The sequence below is a fragment of the Heterodontus francisci genome, chromosome 4, assembly GCF_036365525.1.
Source record: "Heterodontus francisci isolate sHetFra1 chromosome 4, sHetFra1.hap1, whole genome shotgun sequence".
In the NCBI taxonomy this organism is placed as follows: domain Eukaryota; kingdom Metazoa; phylum Chordata; class Chondrichthyes; order Heterodontiformes; family Heterodontidae; genus Heterodontus; species Heterodontus francisci.
In genome coordinates this window covers 169,480,030-169,504,823 of record NC_090374.1, presented here as the reverse complement: position 1 = coordinate 169,504,823, position 24,794 = coordinate 169,480,030, and the positions used below count along the sequence as shown (strand labels likewise).

The 24,794-nt window shown below is 44.0% G+C and overlaps 1 protein-coding gene across 5 annotated transcripts in view; it reads right to left on the bottom strand.

The window, feature by feature from the left end:
* The window catches only part of bnc2 (basonuclin zinc finger protein 2), a 669,216-nt gene that overhangs the window by 205,230 nt on the left and 439,192 nt on the right, over window positions 1-24,794 (bottom strand). For all 5 annotated transcript variants that reach the window (XM_068030501.1, XM_068030498.1, XM_068030499.1 and 2 more), the window contains exon 3: window positions 18,970-19,205. In XM_068030501.1, the coding sequence (XP_067886602.1) occupies window positions 18,970-19,205 (236 nt within the window). The remainder of the gene's footprint in view (window positions 1-18,969; window positions 19,206-24,794) is intronic.

The window sequence follows — 24,794 nt, the reverse complement described above, 5'->3', positions numbered from 1 at the left end:
CTTCCTGAGATATATGGGGGACACTGTCCTTCCTGAGATATATGGGGGACACCGTCCTTCCTGAGATATATGGGGGACAGTCCCTCCTGAGATATATGGGGGACACCGTCCTTCCTGAGATATATGGGGGACAACGTCCTTCCTGAGATATATGGGGGACAACGTCCTTCCTGAGATATATGGGGGACAACGTCCTTCCTGAGATATATGGGGGACACTGTCCTTCCTGAGATATATGGGGGACACCGTCCTTCCTGAGATATATGGGGGACACCGTCCTTCCTGAGATATATGGGGGACACTGTCCTTCCTGAGATATATGGGGGACACTGTCCTTCCTGAGATATATGGGGGACAGTCCCTCCTGAGATATATGGGGGACACCGTCCTTCCTGAGATATATGGGGGACACCGTCCTTCCTGAGATATATGGGGGACACCGTCCTTCCTGAGATATATGGGGGACAACGTCCTTCCTGAGATATATGGGGGACAACGTCCTTCCTGAGATATATGGGGGACACTGTCCTTCCTGAGATATATGGGGGACAGTCCCTCCTGAGATATATGGGGGACACCGTCCTTCCTGAGATATATGGGGGACAACGTCCTTCCTGAGATATATGGGGGACACTGTCCTTCCTGAGATATATGGGGGACACTGTCCTTCCTGAGATATATGGGGGACACTGTCCCTCCTGAGATCTATGGGGGACACTGTCCCTCCTGAGATACAGAATCTATGTGGGATACCGTCCTTCCTGAGATATAAGGGGACGCCATCCTTCCTGAGATATATGGGGGACACCGTCCTTCCTGAGATATAAGGGGACACCGTCCTTCCTGAGATATATGGAGGACCCTGTCCTTCCTGAGATATACAGGGGACATAGTCCTTCCTGAGCTATCGGAAGGACGCTGTACTTGGATGACTGATGTGGGAAAGAGAAACGTGATTCGAGGGTGGGATTTAGGTAGAGTGGAGACAGCTTCATTCCACAATATGACCTGCAAGACCTGACCTGGAGTCTTGATGCTGACACCAGTTACCAGGTGTGAAAAACATATTCCATTCTGCACCTCGGACATCGCTCATCTTGGGGCACAAGATCACAACCGTTAAAATAAAAACTGGGAGTCAATATATTGAAAGTTTAAGTTGATTAAAGGAAAGCTCACTGGGGTAAAGTGGTCTCTTAATTTGTTATAATCGAGTACGGTGTTTATATATGGAGCCATTATGTGCTGTGTGTGGCCATTGGCACACAGCTGCCAACAACAATTATCACCACATTCTCATAAGTGACCAGAAAGGAGAAGCTCAACATGGAAAGTTCTTTCCACAATAGACTTTGGAGCAGATCCAGAATTAAAATGATCTACAAAGATATTGACTTCAAACGAATGCTACTCCCTCAGTAGGAACTGAGCTTCCTGAATCGTCAATTCTTCACATTATAGTAGTACACAGAACATTATAGCACTGCCCAGGACATTTGCTTACAAAATATAAATTTAAAGAAAGATATATTCTCTATCCAATAGTGTCTGATGTGGAGGATCTGTAAAACAGAGATCAGAGTTTACATTTCTTTGCCTTTATATTTGATAATTATGGAACTTTTTTTTTCTCTTGCCAAATCTTACTTCCTCCTTTCCAGACGTCACTGGATGTTCGTACAATATACAGAGTTTCATTAGTGCTAGGAACCTCCTATAACTCATTCAAATGCCTTTGGCTCATCAATGACTCTTGAAGCAAATCTTGGAAGGAAATCTGAACACGGGTGACACAGCAAATCAATCTATTTGAGTGAGTTAGAAAGACATTGGGCTGATTTTCTCCTTATAGAGTCATGGAGTCCGAGAGTCATTTCAGCACAGGAGGCCATTCGTCCCACTGAGTCTTTGCCGGTTCACTGTAGAGCAATCCAGTCAGTCACATTCCCTGGCTTTATCCCTGTATTCCTGCAAGTTTATTTCCCTTAAGTGCATATACAATTTCCTTTTGAAATCATTGATCGTCTCTGCTTCCAACATCCTCATAGGCTGCGAGTTCCAGGTCATTACCACTTTTTTTTTTAATTCATTCATGGGATGTGGGTGACGCTGGCCAGGCCAGCAATTATTGCCCATCACTAATTGCCCTCGAGAAGGTGGTGGTGAGCTGCCTTCTTGAACCGCTGCAGTCCATGTGGGGTAGGTATATCCACAGTGCTGTTTGGAAGGGAGTTCCAGGATTTTGACCTAGCGACAGTGAAGGAAAAGCGATATAGTTCCAAGTCAGGATGGTGTGTGACTTGGAGGGGAACTTGCAGGTGGTGGTGTTCCCATGTATTTGTTGCCCTTGTCCTTCTAGTTGGTAGAGGCTGCGGGTTTGGAAGGTGCTGTCTAAGAAGCCTTGGTGCATTGCTGCAGTGCATCTTGTAGATGGTACACAATGCTGCCACTGTGCGTTGGTGGTGGAGGGAGTGAATGTTTGTAGATGGGGTGCCAATCAAGCGGGCTGCTTTGTCCTGGATGGTGTCGAGCTTCTTGAGTGTTGTTGGAGCTGCACCCATCCAGTCAAGTGGAGAGTATTCCATCACACTCCTGACTTGTGCCTTGTAGATGGTGGACAGGCTTTGGGGAGTCAGGAGGTGAGTTACTCGCCTCATGATTCCTAGCCTCTGACCTGCTCTTATTTATATGGCTACTCCAGTTCAGTTTCTGGTCAATGGTAACCCCTAGGATGTTGATAGTGGGGGCTTCAGCGATGGTAATGCTGTTGAATGTCAAGGGGAGATGGTTAGATTCTCTCTTGTTGGAGATGGTCATTGCCTGGCACTTGTGTGGCACGAATGTTACTTGCCACTTATCAGCCCAAGCCTGGATATTGTCCAGGTCTTGCTGCATTTCTAAATGGACTGCTTCAGTACCTGACCATGTGGGTTTTCGCCGGGTTCTCCGGTTTCCTCCCACTGCCAAAGACTTGCAGGTGATAGGTAAATTGGCCATTGTAAATTGCCCCTAGTGTAGGTGGGTGGTAGGGAATATGGGATTACTGTAGGGTTAGTATAAATGGGTGGTTGTTGGTCGGCACAGACTCGGTGGGTCGAAGGGCCTGTTTCAGTGCTGTATCTCTAAATAAATAAAATAAAAATAAATAAATATCCCTCCTGCATCTCTTGCCCAAAACCTTAAATCTGTGTCCCCTTGTCCTTGTACGATCAGTTAATGGGAACAGCTTTCTTAGTCTACCTTATCTAAACCTGTCATAATCTTGTACATCTTTATCAAATCTCCCCTCAATCTCCTTTGCTCCAAGGTGAACAAATCCAGCTTCTTCAACCTAACCTTGTACCAAAAATCTCTCATTACTGGATCCATTCTGGGAAATCTCCTCTGCACTATCTCAAGGACCCTCACATCCTTCCTAAAGTGTGGTGACTAGAACTGAACGCAATACTCTAGTTGTGGCCTAACCAGAGCTTTATAACAATTCAATGTAATTTCCCTGCTTTTGTACTCAATGCCTATACTTATAAAACTCAAGATCCCATATGATTTGTTAATTACTCTCTCAGTATGTCCTGCCACCTTCAAAGATCTATGCACATCAACCCCCAGGTCCCCCTTCTTAACTTGGGGACCAGAGGACAATTCGAGTTCACTTGGCAGCCATGATTCAGTGGGTAGTGCTCTTCCCTCTGACTCAAAAAGGTTGTAGGTTCAGGGTCCTGCTTCAGAAACTTGGCACATCAATGTAATACTGAAGGAGTGCTGCACTCTCAAAGTGCTGCCTTTCAGATGAGACATTAAACCGGGGCCCCATGTGCCCTTTCAAGTGAACTCAAAAGATCCCACTATGTGAAGAAAAGCAAGGAAGTTCTCCTCAGCATCCTGGCCAACATATATCTCGGTGAACCAACTTCAGCAAAACACATTATCTGGTAATAATCTTATTGCCATTTGTAAAAGCTGCCAATGCACAAATTGGCTGCCACACTGTGACTGCACTTCAAAAAGTGCTTCATTGTCCATAAAGTGCTTTGGGATGTCCTGAGGCCATGAAAGGTGCTATAGAAATGCAAGTTTGTTGTTTCCTTCTTCTTTCCTACCATTGCACTGTTTGAGATGAGAACAGACCAATTGATCTATATTGGTTTAAGGTGCTCCCTGCTCTGAAGTTGATTGGATGAACTTGTTGAGTTATTAGGATAACCGAGATTCAATCATTAAGTGCAGAAGGAAAGAAATAACACTTCGAGATCTTTCAGAATTTTGGTTTGTTCTGATACCTTCTGAAAAACACTTTAAAACGAAATCAACATTCTGTTCAGAACCGTGACACTAATGTTGTAGACCACCACTCACATTGGGAATGTACTGCCTGTGAGGGAATGCACAGCAGTTTGCTCCATTGAAGATGAGATAGAACATAGAACAAAATACAGCACAGAAGGAGGCCATTCAGCCCATCATCTCCGATGTGTATATGGGATGGATATTTCTCAGCATGAAGCAAACTGGTTACCACACATCTCATATAACAAGGCTTCCTTCATTCTTCAATCCTTTTTTCATGTAAAAAATAATTCCGAAAGCACATCTTTGTAAAACACGACCTTAGACATTTCAACATGTTATACAAATCATAATGGTGCTTAAAGGTGTACGTCATCTCCCTTGGGGAGTTGCACAGATATCAACTAGCAAAAATGAACATTACTTTTTTTTAAATCATACTTAACTGCAATTTTGAGGTAGCTTATAATAAAGTCAAAACGTCAAAACTCTATTACATAAGTAAAAAGCCCAGTCACACAATTGTTTCATGTGACTGTCCCTGTGAATCTTGCTGTGCAGTGTAGTCAACCTGTGAAACACCATTCACTGTTCCCTGCTCTAATGATAAAAAAATTTCCCTCACATTCAACCAAAATATCTCATTGTCCATGTCAGTGCAAAAAAAACTTAATCAAAGAACAAAGAACAGTACAGCACAGGAACAGGCCATTCGGCCCTCCAAGCCTGCGCCGATCTTGATGCCTGCCTAAACTAAAACCTTCTGCACTTCCGGGGATCGTATCCCTCTATTCCCATCCTATTCATGTATTTGTCAAGATAGCTCTTAAACGTTGCTATCGTACCTGCTTCCACCACCTCCCCTGGCAGCAAGTTCCAGGCACTCACTCTGTGTAAAGAATTTGCCTCACACATCCCCTCTAAACTTTGCCCCTCGCACCTTAAACCTATGTCCCCCAGTAACTGACTCTTCCACCCTGGGAAAAGGCTTCTGACTATCCACTCTGTCCATAACGCTCATAACTTTGTAAACCTCTATCATGTCGCCCCTCCACCTCCGTCGTTCCAGTGAAAACAATCCGAGTTTATCCAACCTCTCCTCATAGCCATTGTCCTCCAGACCAGGCAACATCCTGGTAAACCTCTTCGGTACCCTCTCCAAAGCCTCCACGTCCTTCTGGTAGTGTGGCGACCAGAATTGCACGCAATATTCTCAGTGTGGCCTAACTAAAGTTCTGTACAACTGCAGCATGACTTGCCGATTTTTATACTCTATGCCCTGACCGATGAAGGCAAGCATGCCGTGTGCCTTCTTAACTACCTTATCCACCTGCGTTGCCACTTTCAGTGACCTGTGGACCTGTACGCCCAGATCTCTCTGCCTGTCAATACTCCTAAGGGTTCTGCCATTTACTGTATACTTCCCACCTGCATTAGACCTTCCAAAATGCATTACCTCACATTTGTCCGGATTAAACTCCATCTGCCATTTCTCCGCCCAAGTCTCCAACCGATCTATATCCTGCTGTATCCTCCGACAATCCTCATCACTATCCGCAACTCCACCAACCTTTGTGTCGTCCGCAAACTTACTAATCAGACCAGCTACATTTTCCTCCAAATCATTTATATATACTACAAAGAGCACAGGTCCCAGCACTGATCTCTGTGGAACACCACTAGTCACATCCCTCCATTCAGAAAAGCACCCTTCCACTGCTACCCTCTGTCTTCTATGACTGAGCCAGTTCTGTATCCATCTTGCCAGCTCACCTCTGATCCCGTGTGACTTCACCTTTTGTACCAGTCTGCCATGAGGGACCTTGTCAAAGGCTTCACTGAAGTCCATATAGATAACATCCACTACCCTTCCTTCATCAATCATCTTTGTCACTTCCTCAAAAAACTCAATTAGATAAGTGAGACACGACCTCCCCTTCAAAAACCCATGCTGCCTCTCGCTAATAAGTTCATTTGTTCCCAAATGGGAGTAAATCCTGTCCCAAAGAATCCTTTCTAATAATTTCCCCACCACTGACGTAAGGCTCACCGGCCTATAATTTCCTGGATTATCCTTGCTACCCTTCTTAAACAAAGGAACAACATTGGCTATTCTCCAGTCCTCTGGGACCTCACCTGTAGCCAATGAGGATGCAAAGATTTCTGTCAAGGCCACAGCAATTTCTTCCCTTGCCTCCCTCAGTATTCTGGGGTAGATCCCATCAGGCCCTGGGGACTTATCTACCTTAATGCTTTGCAAGACACCCAACACATCCTCCTCTTCGATAATGAGATGACAGAGACTATCTACACTCCCTTCCCTAGACTCATCATCCACCAAGTTTTTCTCTTTGGTGAATACTGATGCAAAGTACTCATTTAGTACCTCACCCATTTCCTCTGGCTCCACACTTACATTCCCATCTCTGTCCTTGAGTTGGCCAACCCTTTCCCTGGTTACCCTCTTGCTCTTTATATACGGATAAAAAGCCTTGGGATTTTCCTTAATCCTGTTTGCCAATGACTTTTTATGACCCCTTTTAGCCCTCCTGACTCCTTGCTTAAGTTCCTTCCTACTGTCTTTATATTCCTCAAGGGATTCGTCTATTCCTAGCCTTCCAGCCCTTACGAATGCTTCCCTTTTCTTTTTGACTAGGCTCACAATATCCCGTGTTATCAAAGGTTCCCGAAACTTGCCAAACTTATCCTTCTTCCTCACCGGAACATGCTGGTCCTGGATTCTAATCAACTGACATTTGAAAGACTCCCACATGTCAGATGTTGATTTACCCTCAAACAGCCGTCCCCAATCTAAATTCTTCAGTTCCTGTCTAATATTGTTATAGTTAGCCTTCCCGCAATTTAGCACCTTCACCCGAGGACTACTCTTCTCCTTATCCACAAGTACCTTAAAACTTATGGAATTATGGTCAGTAGAACATAGAACATTACAGCGCAGTACAGGCCCTTCAGCCCTCGATGTCGCGCCGACCTGTGAAACCATCTGACCTACACTATTCTATTTTCATCCAAATGTCTATCCAATGACCACTTAAATGCCCTTAAAGTTGGCGAGTCTACTACTGTTGCAGGCAGGGCGTTCCACGCCGCTACTACTCTCTGTGTAAAGAAACTACCTCTGACATCTGTCCTATATCTATCACCCCTCAACTTAAAGCTATGTCCCCTCGTGTTTGCCATCACCATCCGAGGAAAAAGGCTCTCACTATCCACCCTGTCCAACCCTCTGATTATCTTATATGTCTCTATTAAGTCACCTCTCCTCCTCCTTCTCTCTAACGAAAACAACCTCAAGTCCCTCAGCCTTTCCTCGTAAGACCTTCCCTCCATACCAGGCAACATCCTAGTAAATCTCCTCTGCACCTTTTCCAAAGCTTCCACATCCTTCCTATAATGCGGTGACCAGAACTGCACGCAATACTCCAGGTACGGCCGCACCAGAGTTCTGTACAGCTGCAGCATGACCTCGTGGCTCCTAAACTCGATCCCCCTACTAAAAAAAGCTAACACACCATATGCCTTCTTAACAGCACTATTAACCTGGGTGGCAACTTTCAGGGATTTATGTACCTGGACACCAAGATCTCTCTGCTCATCTACACTACCAAGAATCTTCCCATTAGCCCAGTATTCTGCAATCCTGTTACTCCTTCCGAAGTGAATCACCTCACACTTTTCCGCATTAAACTCCATTTGCCATCTCTCAGCCCAGCTCTGCAGCCTATCTATGTCCCTCTGTAACCTACAACATCCTTCGGCACTATCCACAACTCCACCGACCTTCGTGTCATCCGCAAATTTACTAACCCACCCTTCTACACCCTCATCCAGGTCATTTATAAAAATGACAAACAGCAGTGGCCCCAAAACAAATCCTTGCGGTACACCACTAGAAACTATACTCCAGGATGAACATTTACCATCAACCACCACCCTCTGTCTTCTTTCAGCTAGCCAATTTCTGATCCAAAACACTAATTCACCTTCAATCCCATACTTCTGTATTTTCTGAAATAGCCTACCGTGGGGAACTTTATCAAACGCCTTACTGAAATCCATATACACCACATCCACGGCTTTACCCTCATCCACCTGTTTGGTCACCTTGTCAAAAAACTCAATGAGGTTTGTGAGGCACGACCTACCTTTCACAAAACCGTGCTGACTATCTAATGAACTTATTCTTTTCAAGATGATTATGAATCCTATCTCTTATAACCTTTTCCAACATTTTACCCACAACCGAAGTAAGGCTCACAGGTCTATAATTACCAGGGCTGTCTCTACTCCCCTTCTTGAACAAGGGGACAACATTTGCTATCCTCCAGTCTTCCGGCACTATTCCTGTCGACAATGACGACATAAAGATCAAGGACAAAGGCTCTGCAATCTCCTCCCTGGCTTCCCAGAGAATCCTAGGATAAATCCCATCTGGCCCAGGGGACTTATCTATTTTCACACTTTCCAAAATTGCTAACACCTCCTCCTTGTGAACCTCAATCCCATCTAGCCTAGTAGTCTGTATCTCAGCATTCTCCTCGACAACATTTTCTTTCTCCACTGTAAATACTGACGAAAAATATTCATTTAACACTTCCCCTATCTCCTCTGATTCCACACACAACTTCCCACGACTATCTTTGATTGGCCCTAACCTATCTCTAGTCATTCTTTTATTCCTGATATACCTATAGAAAGCCTTAGGGTTTTCTTTGATCCTATCCGCCAATGACTTCTCGTGTCCTCTCCTTGCTCTTCTTAGCTCTCCCTTTAGATCCTTCCTGGCTAGCTTGTAACTCTCAAGCGCCCTAACTGAGCCTTCACGTCTCATCCTAACATAAGCCTTCTTCTTCCTCTTGACAAGCGCTTCAACTTCTTTAGTAAACCACGGCTCCCTCGCTTGACAACTTCCTCCCTGCCTGACAGGTACATACTTATCAAGGACACGCAGCAGCTGCTCCTTGAATAAGCTCCACATTTCAATTGTGCCCATCCCCTGCAGTTTCCTTCCCCATCCTACGCATCCTAAATCTTGCCTAATCGCATCATAATTTCCTTTCCCCCAGCTATAATTCTTGCCCTGCTGTATATGCCTGTCCCTGCCCATCGCTAAGGTAAACCTAACCGAATTGTGATCACTATCACCAAAGTGCTCACCAACTTCTAAATCTAACACCTGGCCGGGTTCATTACCCAGTACCAAATCCAATGTGGCATCGCCCCTGGTTGGCCTGTCTACATACTGTGTCAGAAAACCCTCCTGCACACACTGGACAAAAACAGACCCATCTAAAGTATTTGAACTATAGTATTTCCAGTCAATATTTGGAAAGTTAAAGTCCCCCATAACCACTACCCTGTTACTCTCGCTCCTGTCAAGAATCATCTTTGCTGTCCTTTCCTCTACATCTCTGGAACTATTTGGAGGTCTATAGAAAACTCCCAACAGGGTGACCTCTCCTCTCCTGTTTCTAACCTCGGCCCAGACTACCTCAGTAGACGAGTCCTCAAACGTCCTTTCTGCCGCTGTAATACTTTCCTTGATTAACAATGCCACACCCCCCGCTCTTTTACCATCTTCTCTGTTCTTAGTGAAACATCTAAATCCCGGAACCTGCAACATTCCTTCCTGTCCCTGCTCTACCCATGTCTCTGAAATGGCCACAACATCGACATCCCAGGTACCAACCCATGCTGCAAGCTCACCCACCTTATTCCGGATGCTCCTGGCGTTGAAGTAGACACATTTTAAACCAAGCTCTTGCTTGCCAGTGCCCTCTTGTGTCCTTATAACCTTATCCCTGACCTCACTACTCTCAACATCCTGCACACTGGAACTACAATTTAGGTTCCCATCCCCCTGCTGAATTAGTTTAAACCCCCCCGAAGAGCACTAGCCAATCTCCCCCCCAGGATATTGGTACCCCTCTGGTTCAGGTGAAGACCATCCTGTTTGTAGAGGTCCCACCTACCCCAGAAAGAGCCCCAATTATCCAGGAAACCAAAACCCTCCCTCCTACACCATCCCTGCAGCCACGTGTTCAACTCCTCTCTCTCCCTATTCTTCACTTCGCTCGCACGTGGCACGGGCAACAACCCAGAGATAACAACTCTGTTTGTTCTCGCTCTAAGCTTCCACCCTAGCTCCCTGAATTTCTGCCTTAAATCCCCATCTGTCTTCCTACCTATGTCGTTGGTGCCTATGTGCACCACGACTTGGGGCTGCTCCCCCTCCCCCTTGAGGATCCCAAAAACACGATCCGAGACATCACGTACCCTGGCACCTGGGAGGCAACACACCAACCGTGAGTCTCTCTCGTTCCCACAAAACCTCCTATCTGTTCCCCTAACTATGGAGTCCCCAATGACTAATGCTCTGCTCCTCTTACCCCTTCCCTTCTGAGCAACAGGGACAGACTCTGCGCCAGAGACCTGTATCCCATTGCCTACCCCTGGTAAGTCGTCTCCCCCAACAGTATCCAAAACGGTATACCTGTTGTTGAGGGAAACGGCCACAGGGGATCCCTGCACTGCCTGCTGGTTCCCTCTCCTTCCCCTGACGGTAACCCATCTACCTTCTTCTTTTACCTGAGGTGTGACTGCCTCCTGATAACTCCTCTCAATAATCCCCTCCGCCTCCCGAATGATCCGAAGTTCCTCCAGCTCCAGTTCCCTAACGCGGTCCTCGAGGAGCTGGAGCTGGGTGCACTTCCCGCAGATGCAGTCAGCAGGGACACCCTTGGCGACCCTTACCTCCCACATTCTGCAGGAGGAACATTCAACTGCCTTAACCTCCATTCCCACTATTCTAAATTCCCAAGTTTTTAACCAATCACACGATGAAACAAGAAGAGAAATAGAAAAAGCCTTACCTTACCTACACACAACCGAGTCCTTTTTTTGGTAAGAGGAGGAGGGCAATTGGGAGACAGTGTTCCCGAAATGCTCCCCTACTGAAACTTTGACCACCTGGCCGGGCTCATTCCCCAATACCAGGTCCAGTATGGCCCCATCCCTAGTTGGACTATCTACATATTGTTTCAAGAAGCCCTCCTGGATGCTTCTCACAAATTCTGCCCCATCCAAGCTTCTAGAACCAAGTGAGTCCCAGGTCAATTTAAATCACCCACCACTACAACCCTGTTACCTTTACATCTTTCCAAAATCTCTCGACATATCTGCTCCTCTACCTCCCGCTGGCTGTTGGGAGGCCTGTGGAAAACCCCCGACATCATGACTGCACCCTTCCTATTCCTGAGCTCCACCCATATTGCCTCGCTGCACGACCCCTCCGAGGTGTCCTCCCGCAGTACAACTGTGATATTCTCCTTAACAAGTAATGCAACTCCCCCATCCCTTTTCATCCCCCTCTATCCTGCCTGAAGCTTCTAAATCCTGGAACATTTCGCTGCCAATCTTGTCCTTCCCTCAACCAAGTCTCTGTAATAGCAACAACATCATAGTTCCAAGTACTAATCCAAGCTCTAAGTTCATCTGCCTTACCTGTTATACTTCTCGCATTGAAACACATGCACTTCAGACCACCAGTCCCGCTGTGCTCCGCAACATCTCCCTGCCTGCTCTTCCTCTTAGTCTTACTGGCCTTATTTACTAGTTCCCCCTCATTTATTTCACTTGCTGTCCTACTGCTCTGGTTCCCACCCCCCTGCCGCACTAGTTTAAACCCTCCCGAGTGACGCTAGCAAACCTCGCAGCCAGGATATTTGTGCCCCTCCAGTTTAAATGCAACCCGTCCTTCTTGTACAGGTCCCATCTGTCCCTGAAGAGATCCCAATAGTCCAGACATCTGAAACCCTCCCTGCTACACCAGCTGTTCAGCCACATGTTTAGCTGCACTATCTTCCTATTTCTAGCCTCACTGGCATGTGGCACAGGGAGTAATCCCGAGATTACAACCCTCGAGGTCCTGTCTTTTAACTTTCTACCTAACTCCCTAAACTCCCCCTGCAGGACCTCGTCACTCTTCCTGCCTATGTCGTTGGTACCAATGTCTACCACAACCTCTGGCTGTTCACCCTCCCCCTTCAGAATGCCCCCTGTCCGTTCAGAGACATCCTTGACTCTGGCACCAGGGAGGCAATATACCATCCTGGAGTCTCTTTCACATCCACAGAAGCGCCTATCTGTGCCCCTGACTATAGAGTCCCCTATAATTATTGCTCTACTGCGCTTTGTTCCTCCCTGCTGAACTACAGTGCCAGCCGTGGTGCCACTGCTCTGGCTGCTGCTGTTTTCCCTTGATAGGCCATCCCCCCCAACAGTATCCAAAACGGTATACTTGTTAGAGAGGGGGATAGCCACAGGGGATTCCTGCACTGACTGCCAGCCCCTTCAAGCGGTCACCCATCTATCTGCCTGCACCTTGGGTGTAACCACTTCTCTTAAACTCCTGTCTATGACGCTTTCTGCCACCTGCATGCTCCTAAGTGCATCCAGTTGCCGCTCCAACCGATCCATGTGGTCTGTGAGGAGCTGCAACTGGGTACACTTCCTGCAGATGTAGTTGTCCGGAACGCTGGAAGCGTCATGGACCTCCCACATCTCACAGATGAAGCACTTCACCCCTCTAACTGACATTTCTAGCACTAATTAATAAATTAATTTAAGATAAATAAATACTTATTAAGTCCTTACTAAATTGTTACAATAACTATATGGTCCCTAGTGCTAGATTCCTACTATAAATATTAAATGCTAACTAAATACAGTAATTTCCTCCTTCTGGTTTAGTTACTCTACTTATTAATTAGTTAATTAGGGTTTTAATCAATTTTTATCAATGTTTTATTTTCAAATTCAGTAAAAAAAAAATTCTCTACCAACCAATCAGGTCACAGCTTTCCTGTGACGTCACTTTCAGTTTTTTTTACCAGAGGTAAGTTTTTTATACTTACCGGTCCGGAATTCCGCCCTCCGAGTCTTCTCCCAGTCAGCTGTGCTCTTTGGAAGCTCTCGGCTCCCCTCACTCTGAGGACAGGTAGGAATTGAAAGGAGCTTCTCACTCCCTCCTTACCGAACTTCCTCAGTTACTAAACTTCCAATGTAGCACTCTACTGCAACCCAAGTCAACAATCCAATGCAAATCAAGTCAGCACTGTAAGATGGCTCACTTTTATACTGACTGACTCTAGCCCCCTGAAAACTGGTTTAAGCCAATTCTCTAATTAACAAGGTGCAGCTGCAAGCAGAGCCTGAGTGAACCCTGTTTAAAGCTGGTCTAAAACTCACCTTCTCCAACCCTAACAACAACTGTTAAGTTGATCTGCTAAATAAAAGACAGATTAGATTTAAGATAAAATTAACCCTTAATTATCCTCAGTTACCAAACTGAGCACTCTACTGCAACCCAAGTCAGCACTCCAGTGCAAACAAAAGAATAATGGATGTACAAAATGTGCTCTGCACAAATCTAACATTTTTCACACTGGTGTCAAGCTTGTTTTCCTGTTTTGTCCATAGAATGGTTACAGCACAGATGGAGGCCATTCACCCCGCCATGTCTTTGCTGGCTCTCTGAAGGAGCAATTCACCTGGTATCACTCCCCCATCTTCTACCTGTACAATTTTCCTTTTCAGATAACAATCCAATTCCCTCTTGAATGCCTCAAATGAATCTGCCTCCACCACACTCTCTGACAGTGCATTCCAGATCCTAACCACTCACTGCGTGAAAAAGCTTTTCCTCTTCTTGTCGCTATTGATTCTTTTGCCAATTACCTTAAATCTGTGCCCTCTGTTTCTCAATCCTTCCACCAATGGGAACAGCTTTTCCCTAACTACTCTGTCCCAAGCCCTCATGATTTTAAATACCTCTATCGAATCTCCTCTAAACCTTCTCTTCTCCAAGGATAACAGTCCCAACTTCTCCAATACATCTACATAACTGAAGTTCCTCAACCCTGGAACCATTCTCTTTTCTGCACTAACGTCTTCACATCCTTCCTAAAGTGTGGTGCCCAGAACTGGACACAATACGCTAGTTGAATCTGAACCAGTGTTCTATACAAATTTAACATAACTTCTTTGCTTTTGTACTCTATGTCCCTATTGATAAAGCCTCGGATTCTGTATGCTTTATTAACCATGCTCTCAACTTGTCCTGCCATCTTCAAATTTTTATGCATATGTACCCACATGTCCCTCTGCTCCTGCACCCCCTTTAGAATTGTACCCTTTATTTTGTATTGCCTCTCCTCATTCTTCCTACCAAAATGAATCATTTCACACTTCTCTGCATTAAATTTCATCGGCCACTTGTCCACCCATTCCACCAGCCTATGTCCTTTTGAAGTTCTACACTGTACACCACACAGTTCGCAATACTTCAAGTTTTGTATCCTCAAATTTTGAAATTGTGCCCATGGAAGCTTTATTGATGGATAGCTGAAGAAAATAGCTCCCGGAATCAAATCGCATGATTTAAGAAAATGATTCTAGATTCATTTCACTGCGCTGCATGGAACTAGCAAAGATTATCCATATTTATATCGAGAATTATATGGCCAGGAAGGAGCAGGTGACACAGAAGATGATGAACACTAGATGTAAAGAAGTTAGATAGAGAATAATGTGTTATAATGAGTGTGAGACACTAGTGAATAGTGAACACCCAAAAGTGTAATACCAGTGCATAGTGAAACCTGAGTGCGGAAGCAGTGAATAATGAATAAGGGCTTCCCTCACCAAAAGGATGGCCATTCCCAAAATTTGGCATCAACTACAATGAAATTCTGCTGTGCATTTTTACATTGAAATGCTTAATGTGCTATTCTGAAATTCCGCCTTTATTTAAGCAGAGATTTTAACTTATTTATTTTAAATTTCTCTGCAAAGAAGGAAATAGGAGAAACTTTAGATGAAAGCAGACAACATAAAGATGATGGCTTGCATTAATAAAATATAGGATGTAATTAATGGACAAGCACAATGCCTGATCCTGGAGAATTCTTCATCTTTTTTCAATAGGTGGAATACAAATACAATTTAGACCGAGTTCATTAAGGGCCATAGAAAAGATGGAGAGCTCACTGTACAAATATGAAATGAAAATCAGTTTTACCTCACCAGTCACTTCAAACATACAGTAAGAGACTGGATAAGTTGCAAAAAGATTTACAAGGATGGTACCAGAATTGTGAGGTTATACCAAACAGGAAAGATTGAACAGACTGGGGCTCCCTGTCTCTAGAAAAGAGAACTTGATAGAGGTCTTTAAAATTATGAAAGGGTTCAATGGCGTAGATGTAGAGAAGATGTTTCCACTTGCGGGGGAGACCAAAACTAATGGCCATAAATATAAGACAATCACTAATAAAGTCATTTGGGAATTCAGGAGAAACTTCTTTAACTCAGAGTGTGGTGCGAATGTGGAACTCACTTCTACATGCAGTGGTTGAGGCAAATAGTATAGATGCATTTAAGGGGAAGCTAGATAAACACGAGGGAGAAAGGAATAGAAGGGCATATTGACAGGGTGAGATGAGGTCAGGTGGAAGAAGGCTCATGTGGAACATAAACACCAGCACAGACTCGTTGAACCAAACGGCCTGTTTCAGTGCTGTAAATTCTATGAGCATAAAAAGTTGGTAGAGAATGGTGATGCTCTACTGGGAAGATGGTAAGGTTAATATTCAAGAAGGATAGAATTAAATGGGTATTCTTCATCCAAACCTATTTCATCAGCTCTCGAAAAGTTGAGAAAATATATTTTGACTTTCCCTTCAAACATACTTCATAGCAACCAAATCACCCATTTATTTAAATGATCATGTATCTGTGCCCAAGAGAGCAATTGAACTACAGTACACAAAACAATATAAATTTATCATTCTCATGAATTTCTGTCACTGTTAAACTCAACATTTTTTATCTGGAAGGTGAGGGTCCTGTTTCCACTCATTTTAACGAGAGTGTAGATGTGAGTGTAAAGTCACACTTCATGGCTACCTGCATCTGTTCCATCCTCACCCTGCCTGTACCTGGACTCAACTGAGTGGTAAAAGTAAAGAAAGTGTTACTAAAGGCAGCAAAACTCAAATACTACCATGGATGTTTGCATCGTGACAAACTTTCAGCCAACCTCAGTCAGGAATCCAACCTAATAATACCATTACATGGTCTAACACACCTCAACCACAAGCACTTAAAGTGACTAGCAAATCTTTCCCAGTAGTTTCCATCGCTTTCAATGGAGTAGTAATTTGTGTTGAACATTATCGGAAGAGAAGAATGCAAAATTAGAGAATAATCATCCACAAGTACATTCGTGAATTTTAGCTCACTAGGCAATGATAAAAGTCAGAGAGGACCTAAAATGCTACAGACAACTGCAAAATATAACTCATTCATGCTACTGGAGACGTATGTATTTCGCCTTTTTTAAATCACAAATAAGATGTTTTAATTTTGCTACTGCTGTCTGTGATTCTCCTGTTTGACCAGCTGTTTCATTCAAACAGGCTCTGAGACAGAGTAAAACCATTGCTTATCAGAACTCTGATATTCCAACACATAATCACAAGCCTATTGCTCCCTGGTCATAATAGACTGGCAACAGACATGTGTAACATTGGTGTGAAGCCAAAATATATTCGCACCGGTGAGTAAAATTCGGGTGTGAAGGCCTGAACTGACTCAAAGGTGAGACTACCTCATAGCTCGAGTCTCACTGCTTCATTTCAGTGTAAGGTCAAGCCTAGCTTCAGGCTACACTTGCACCAAGAATATGATGCAAAAATTGATATTGCTGCTGTAGTGTGAAATGAACCCTTAATGTACAGAATCCAGAGTAGTCGGGGCAAGGCAGTATGGGTATAGGTCTACATCGTCCTATGGAAAGAGGTTGAGATGCAGCTTAGCACATTTCCATGATGGTCAAGGACGGAAATTTAAAAGTAAATCTATCACAACGATTGTAATGAACTGGGGAGGATTTCTAAAGTATGCTGTCAAACTGGCAAAGAAGATCACCACTTTAAAACTTAACTGTGGTTGCAAGAGTTTCCTGTGGACTTATATTTGTTCCACCATCTTGAAAACTACTTGTTGGCCCCATGTGTTTCCATGCAGGCATTTTCTGCTTACAAGCATGACATTCCTGAGAGTGCAATAACTTTAGGAGCACTGCAGAGATATGCTGCAGATCTCTCCACTCATTATTACACTCTCAAATTATATTCTGGATTAGGATTGGCTTCCATTCAGGGATGTGACTTAGCATCAAAATTTACATTATTGCCTAAACCCAATATTAAAACAAACACACAACAGGAAGCAGGAATACGTATGCATGTATGGTGTGCCCAGCAGTAATGTGGAAGAAAGAGAACTCATGCAGAGTATTGGTTATTGGAGAAATATAGAAACATACAGGAATGACAGCTCATGGGAATGGATTGCATTTCACAATGTGCTGTGCACAGACAGTGTAAATCTTAACAGCTCAACTCAGTCACAGGTAGCGTGCCCATGCTGGTGTCTGGTGAATTTTATTATCCACCAGAGATTTGCTCACAACCAAAATAGATTCATTACAGTCGAAACTCATTTGATGAGCCAATTCATCAATGAATGGCTACACAGAATATGGTAGGGCTGAAACTCATTTTTAATCATTTTCATCTGAAAACCTTTCAAGAAGGACATTAGTTGGCATGCTAACTGTCCTTAAATTTTCAGACATGGTTTGTTCATTTTTCCAGGGCAATGGGTCAATGAGCCTGTAGAAATATAGAAATCTGTCATGAATTTAGAAATGGTGGACTCGAGAATCTAGAGAATGTTACATCTGGGTTTAATCTCTGAGATGTACCTACCCTGGACCTATGTTGTTAATCCTGCCAAAGATTAGTGGATCCTTTCATTATCCTGGCATTGGTTAATAGCGGCAGGTCTCAAGTGCACGCTACTGTTTGAGCTGGAAAGTTCAGTGGAGACGGACCTGTTTTGGAGTGGATCAAGATTCTTCCAAAACAGAATGCTCATTCCTCCCACCCAACAGTTTCACTTGGTAAAGGGGCTGCACAGGAAAGGATATTTCAATTTTAAAAATTACAATGTCCTTTGGAGGACCAACCTAGACCACAGGTGATCTCCACATGGTCTCCTCAGTTGGTTGGGATTCCCAGGCACTCCTGCATCGACCATACGTTGAGTCCCATTGAAGACCCAGGAGGCAGAGACCTTCAACATGACGAGTCTCCCCAGGCCCCTCTCCCTGCTTATGTCAATTGTTTTTCAAGGGACTGGCAGAGCCCATTCTTGGTTGGGATTCAGCGGATGTGAGTTCCAGCCCAGATAGCAGCAATTCTGAGACACACGCACCAAGAGATGTGAGCATGCTAAAACAGCCACAGATTACTTGCAATACGGTCAAGAAGTTAGCATAGTTTTTAAGCTACTTTTCTTGAAAAAAAATTGTGAAATAAGTTCCTCAACGCGTAACCTAAGCAACTATCCCCAGTTATTGGCTGGTATGGAATGGGCTGTGAGCTGTAACGTACGGGCTTACTCTGGAAGTGCCATTTCTCATTCTACAAAACTGCTTCAGGATTGAGGCTGTCAAAACAAGGGTGGCCAGCCTCACCAGCTAAAGGGGTGCTAAGAATGACCCCCTTTTCCACACTTTATGCTAGTTCCTACCTGAAGGATGTAACCACGGACGTAGTCTCGGAGAGTCCATCCCAGGCCATGCAGGATCTGAAGCACTTCCTCCTGTTTCAGCACGCTGAAGAGACGGTCGAGAAGGATCTTGAGGCGCACTGGGACCGCCTGAGTCCCATACAACATCAGGCTGCTGATGTCAAATACCACATTGGATTGAACAATCTCCACCTGTGTTGGATGGTAGAGGTGTTGGGTGCTGAGCTTGTCCAATGCTGGGGGGGGAAAAAACAGGAAATTACATTTTTGAAAAAAGAATAAACACGCAGCACAGAAGGAGGCCATTCAGCCCACTGTGCCTGTGCCAGCTCTTTGAAAGAGCAATCAAGTGGAATTACACAGAATGTACAGCAGAGAAACTGGCCAGGAAACACTTCTTCACGCAAAGGGTAGCGGAAATCATGAACTCTCTCCCCCAGAAAGTTGTTGAGGCTGGGAATCAATTGAAAATTTCAAAACTGAAATTGTTAGATTTTTGTTGGGTAAAGGTTACAGAAGCAAGGTGGGAAAATTGAGTTATGATATGGATCAGCCATGATCTAATTGAATGTGGAACAGGCTCAAGAAGCCAAATGGTCTCCTCCTGTTCCTATATTTCTCAATTTAATCAATAAATGTCCCCCTGTGACCAATGAATTTGTTCCAGAGACACTGAGTCAATTTCTTCACCTATCCCATTTCCCAAAGTGAAATGAAGGCTCCTTTCTAGCACCACAAGTGACAAATGCCATCCAAAATGAGTAAACTCTTTATAAATTTATTAATATACTTTCCTCTGTTCCCTATTTTTTTCTCTGCTATTATAAATTCATCCCAGGTAACCAGCTGTCGCGCATCTACCAATAACTCTATAGCTACCACTCAAAGCAGTCCAGACTGACTGTCCTCGCAATCTCTCCACCCAATCGTCCTCCTCCCCTACCTCCCTTTTCCCCTCTTCCTTTCCACCTTTCCCCGCACTTCTGTGTCCTCTCTCTCCTCCTCCTCACCCTTCCTCTGATAGGATAAACAGAGAGAAGATATTTCTACTTGTGGGGGAGACCAAAGCTAGGAGACATACATACAGAACGGTCACTACGCAAAAGGGAATTCAGGAGAAAGTTCTTTACCCAGACAGTGGTGAGAATGTGGAACTCGCTACCACAGGATGGTTGAGGTGAACACATGGAAACACACATACCCACACATGGACAACCCCCCCCCCCCCCCACACATGGACACACATGCACACGCACACACAAAAGCACGCATTCATGTGCACACCTTCCAGTGGTAAAGAATCAGGGATCAATGCACGAACATTTTCCCTCTCTACCAAATGCCTGCTCTACTGCCCCCAACTCTATCCCTTCTGATCTTAACTAACTTAGTTCAGATTGTGGATCAAACCTGGGATCTTGCTTATCTGCCTGATTCATCACCACCTCACGGAGCCACTGGGAGACTCCATACATCACAAAGAGGAGTCCAGATGAGAGAAACTACCAGGTACAGCATCACATCTACTTAGCAGACAATTCCAAGTATTAATCAATTCTGTGTGAAGTATTTTGTTATCAGTTCTGAGCTGTTCGTTTACTAGTTACTACTTAAGATTCCCATCCTGCAGTCTTGGCTTAAGTTGAAAATGTGTTCAATTATAACCTTTTCTATTCCACTCAGCACCTTATAGAACTTGCTAAGGCCGTTATTCATCTGCTTTAGGGTTTGCTTTTCAAAGCTGTGCCTTATTTGTTGGCAGATCTCATTAAGGTGTGAATATTCCCACAGATAAACCTGATCAGTAACCACCTGCATTTCAACGAACCTCCTAAAAAGTGCTACATTCTCTCTCTATTATATTCTCTTTCATAATCAACCAGTCAAGTCGATAAAAATAAAAACTTGCATTTATATAGCTCCTTTAACATAATAAAACACCTAAGGTGCTTCACAGGAGCCTTTTCAAACATAATTTGACACCAAGCCACATTGAGAGATGTTAGGGCAGCTGAAAGAGCTAGGTTTTAAGGATGACCTTAAAGGAGAAAAGAGGTAGTGAGACAGAAAGGTGTAGGAAGTGGGTTCCAGAGCAACATTCAGGAGTATGCTGCTATCTGTGCTCTCAGGTGGATGTAAAAGATTCCACAGCACCATTGCAAATAACAGCAGGGGAGCTCTCCCTGCCGTCCTGACCAATATTTCTCCCTCAACCAACATCATTAAAATAGATTATCTGGTCATTGCCATATTGCTGTTGGAGGAAGCCTGCTGTGCACATACTGGCTGCTGTTTCCAACATTACAACAGCGACTACACTTCAAAAGTATTCCTTCATTGACTGTAAAGTGCTGAGGTTGTGAAAGGCGCTAAAGAAATGCAAATCTTTCTTTCTTGAAAATGAAATGAACCAGTTGTAGTAAAATAACTACCACAGCTTCATTAGACTGATGACTATTACAGCACTGTTTATGAAGTGTTTATTGAATTAGATGCCATGTTTATACAAAAACCACACACATAAATATTGCAGTACAACAAAAAGGATCTAGAGGCATTGGAGGTGGTGCAAAAAGTATTTTCAAGGACGATTGCAGAACTAAGAGGTTACAACTATCAGAAAAGGCTGAGCAGGCTAGGACTCTTTTCTCTAGAAAAGAAAAGAAAAGGCAGGGGGGTGGGGGGTTGGTGACCTGATACAGGTATTTAAAATTATGAAGGTGTTTGCTTGGGTCGATGTAGAAAAGATGTTTCCACTTGTCAAGGAACACCAGTAATAGGGTATATAAATACAAGACAATCACGAAAAAATTGAATAAAGAATTCAGGGGAAACTTCTTTGCTCAGAGTGTGGTTGTAGAATGTGAAACTCGTGACCACAGGGAATTGTTGAGGTGAATAGCATAGATACATTTAAGGGGAAGCCAGATATACACATGCGGGAGAAAGGAATAGAAAGATATGTTGATAGGGTGAGATAAAGTAGGATGGAAGGAGGCTCGTGTGTGGTATGAACACCAGTGTAGACCAATCGGGCCAAATGGCATGTTTCAGCGTTGTAATTTGTATGTAAAGTGCAGTATAGAATCACTGCTATTATGGTCAAGCTTCAATCACTGGATAAAGGAGCCTCTTTGGTAATTTGAATAACATTTCCATAATCGGAAGGTGGCTCAACAAACCTTCTCAAGGGCAATTAGGAATGGGCAACAAATGCTGGCCTTGCCAGCGATGCCCACATCCCACGAAATAATTTTGTTAAAATTCAGTAGACCCAGGGAATAGAAAAGGAAGGAGCAAAAGCAATGTGACAATGCGAGGTCTAGTGCAAACAGAGAGTGGTCCTTATCAATAATATGCTAAAAGGAGGTTAGACTGCAAAAGAATGGACTCTTGACATTCAGCCCAGGAAATTAGTTTGAGTGAAGGCATTGACAGTTTTTACAAAAACCCGAATGGGTAAGCTCCAGAATAAAAGAAATATGAACAAACAGCAGATGAGACTCTGGTGCAGACCCTCCCACTACCTGCCTCCATAAAGGGCTGGAATCTTTCTCTGTCCATGTCGCCACACAGCATCACACTGGCACATTGAGGAGAACGTCACCTCCTCACTCAATAATCACACGAGGAGGAGTATGGGTCTTTAACTCAAAGCAGTCTATAATAGCAACACACAGCGCACTGAGTCACACCAAAACAACACACAATGAAACTCAAAGTCTTGCATCATTGCTGAAGGAAAAATATTATATTTTCTGAATATATGTATATTCTGTTTTAAATATCAAAAGTTACAATTTACCAGAACTTTGGAAAATATCTGCTCCCAACTTTCAAAAACAGCTGCTTCATCAATGACCTTTCCTCTATCTAAGTTCAGAAGTAGGGATGTTCGCTGATGATTGCACAATGTTCAGTACCATTCGCAACTCCTCAGATACTGAAGCAGTCCATGGCTACTTGCAGCAAGACCCGGACAACATTCAGGCTTGGGCTTATTACTGGCATGTAACATTCATACCACACACGTGTCAGGAAATGACCATCTCCAACAAAAGTGCAAGTCCAACCATCTGCTCTCGACATTCAATGGTATTACCATCAGTAAATCCCTCATCATAAACATCCTGGGGAGATACCATTGACCAGACACTGAACTGGACCAGCCACATAAATGCTGCAGATACAAGAGCAGGTCTGAGGCTGGGAATTCTTCAGCAAGTAGCTCACCTGCTGCCTCCCCAAAGCCAGTCCACCACCTACAAGGCACAAGTCAGGAGTGTAATGGAATACTGTCCACTTTCCTGGATGACTGCAGCTTCAACAACACTTAAGAAACTCAACATCATCCAGGACAAAGCAGCTCACTTGATTGGTATCCCATCTGCCACCTTAAACATTTACTCTCTCTACCACCGACACACAGTGGCTGCAGTGTGTACCATCTACAAGATGCACTGCAACAACTTGCCGAGGCTCCTTCGACAGCACCTCCCAAACCCACGACCTCAATCACCTAGAAGAATAAGGCAGCAGGTACATTGGAACACCACCCCCTGCAAGATCTCCTTCAAGTTACACACCATTCTGACTGAAACTATATCGCCGTTCCCTCACTGTCGCTGAATCAAAATCCTGGAACTCCCTTCCTAACTATGGGTGTGCATTTGCCACACAGACTCCAGCAGTTCAAGAAGGCAGCTCACCACCACCTTCTTAAGGGCAACTAGGGATGAGCAATAAATGCTGGCCTAGCCAGCGACACTCACATCCTGTGAATGAATTTTTTAAAAATCAAGTAAAGATACAATTTTCACTTGCTTAACACTCCCTTGATGGAACTTCAAATGCATCATCTCTTCGATTTGAGATCTGAGCTTTCATTTATTGGAAAGTATATTTTTATTTCATTGTATTTCTCTCTTTACTCAACTGAATTAATCCTACAAAATATGAATTTAATTTGTACTTGAGTAGCTCTAACTGTAACTAATGGGATGCCACAGGGATCAGTGCTGGGGCCTCAACTATTTACAATCTATATTAAAGACGTGGATTAAGGGACCAAGTATATTGTAGCCAATTTGCTGACGACACAAAGATAGGTGGAATAGCAAGTGGTGAGAGGACACAAAGCGATATAGATAGGTTAAATGAGTGGGCAAAAATTTAGCAGTTGGAGTATAATGTAGGAAAATGTGAGTTTATCCACTTTGTTACAGAGATTAGAAAAGCAAAATAGTCTTTACAATACATGGAGAGAGACTGCAGAATGTTGCGGTACAGAGGGATCTGGCTGTCCTCATACATGAATCACAAAAAGGATGCAAGCACAGCTAGTAATTAGGAAGGCAGATGGAACAGTGACCTTTATTGCAAGGGGTGTGGAGAATAAAAGTAGGGAAGTCTTGCTACAATTGTATAGGCGTTGGTGAGACCACACCTAGAGTACTACATGCAGTTTTGGTCTCCTTACTCAAGGAGGAATTTACTTGCTTTGGAAGCAGTTCAGAGAAGGCTCATAAGGTTGATTTTTGGGAGAAAGGGGGTTGTCTTATGAGGAAAGCGGTCAGCAGGTTGGATCTATACTCGGAGTTTAGAAGAATGAGAGGTGATCTTATTGAAACATATAAGATTCTGAAGGGGCTTGACAGGGTAGTTGTTGAGAGGATGGGCAGGATTTTGCCTTTTGGCTCGGGACCCCGATGTCAGGGTCAAATGGGGGTCACTACCCCGCACTGTGGGGGAAAACAGTCACCAGACCGCGATTTTCCCTGAATTGGCCATTCAGAAGCCAGAGGGCGGGCTTGCAGTCCAATTAA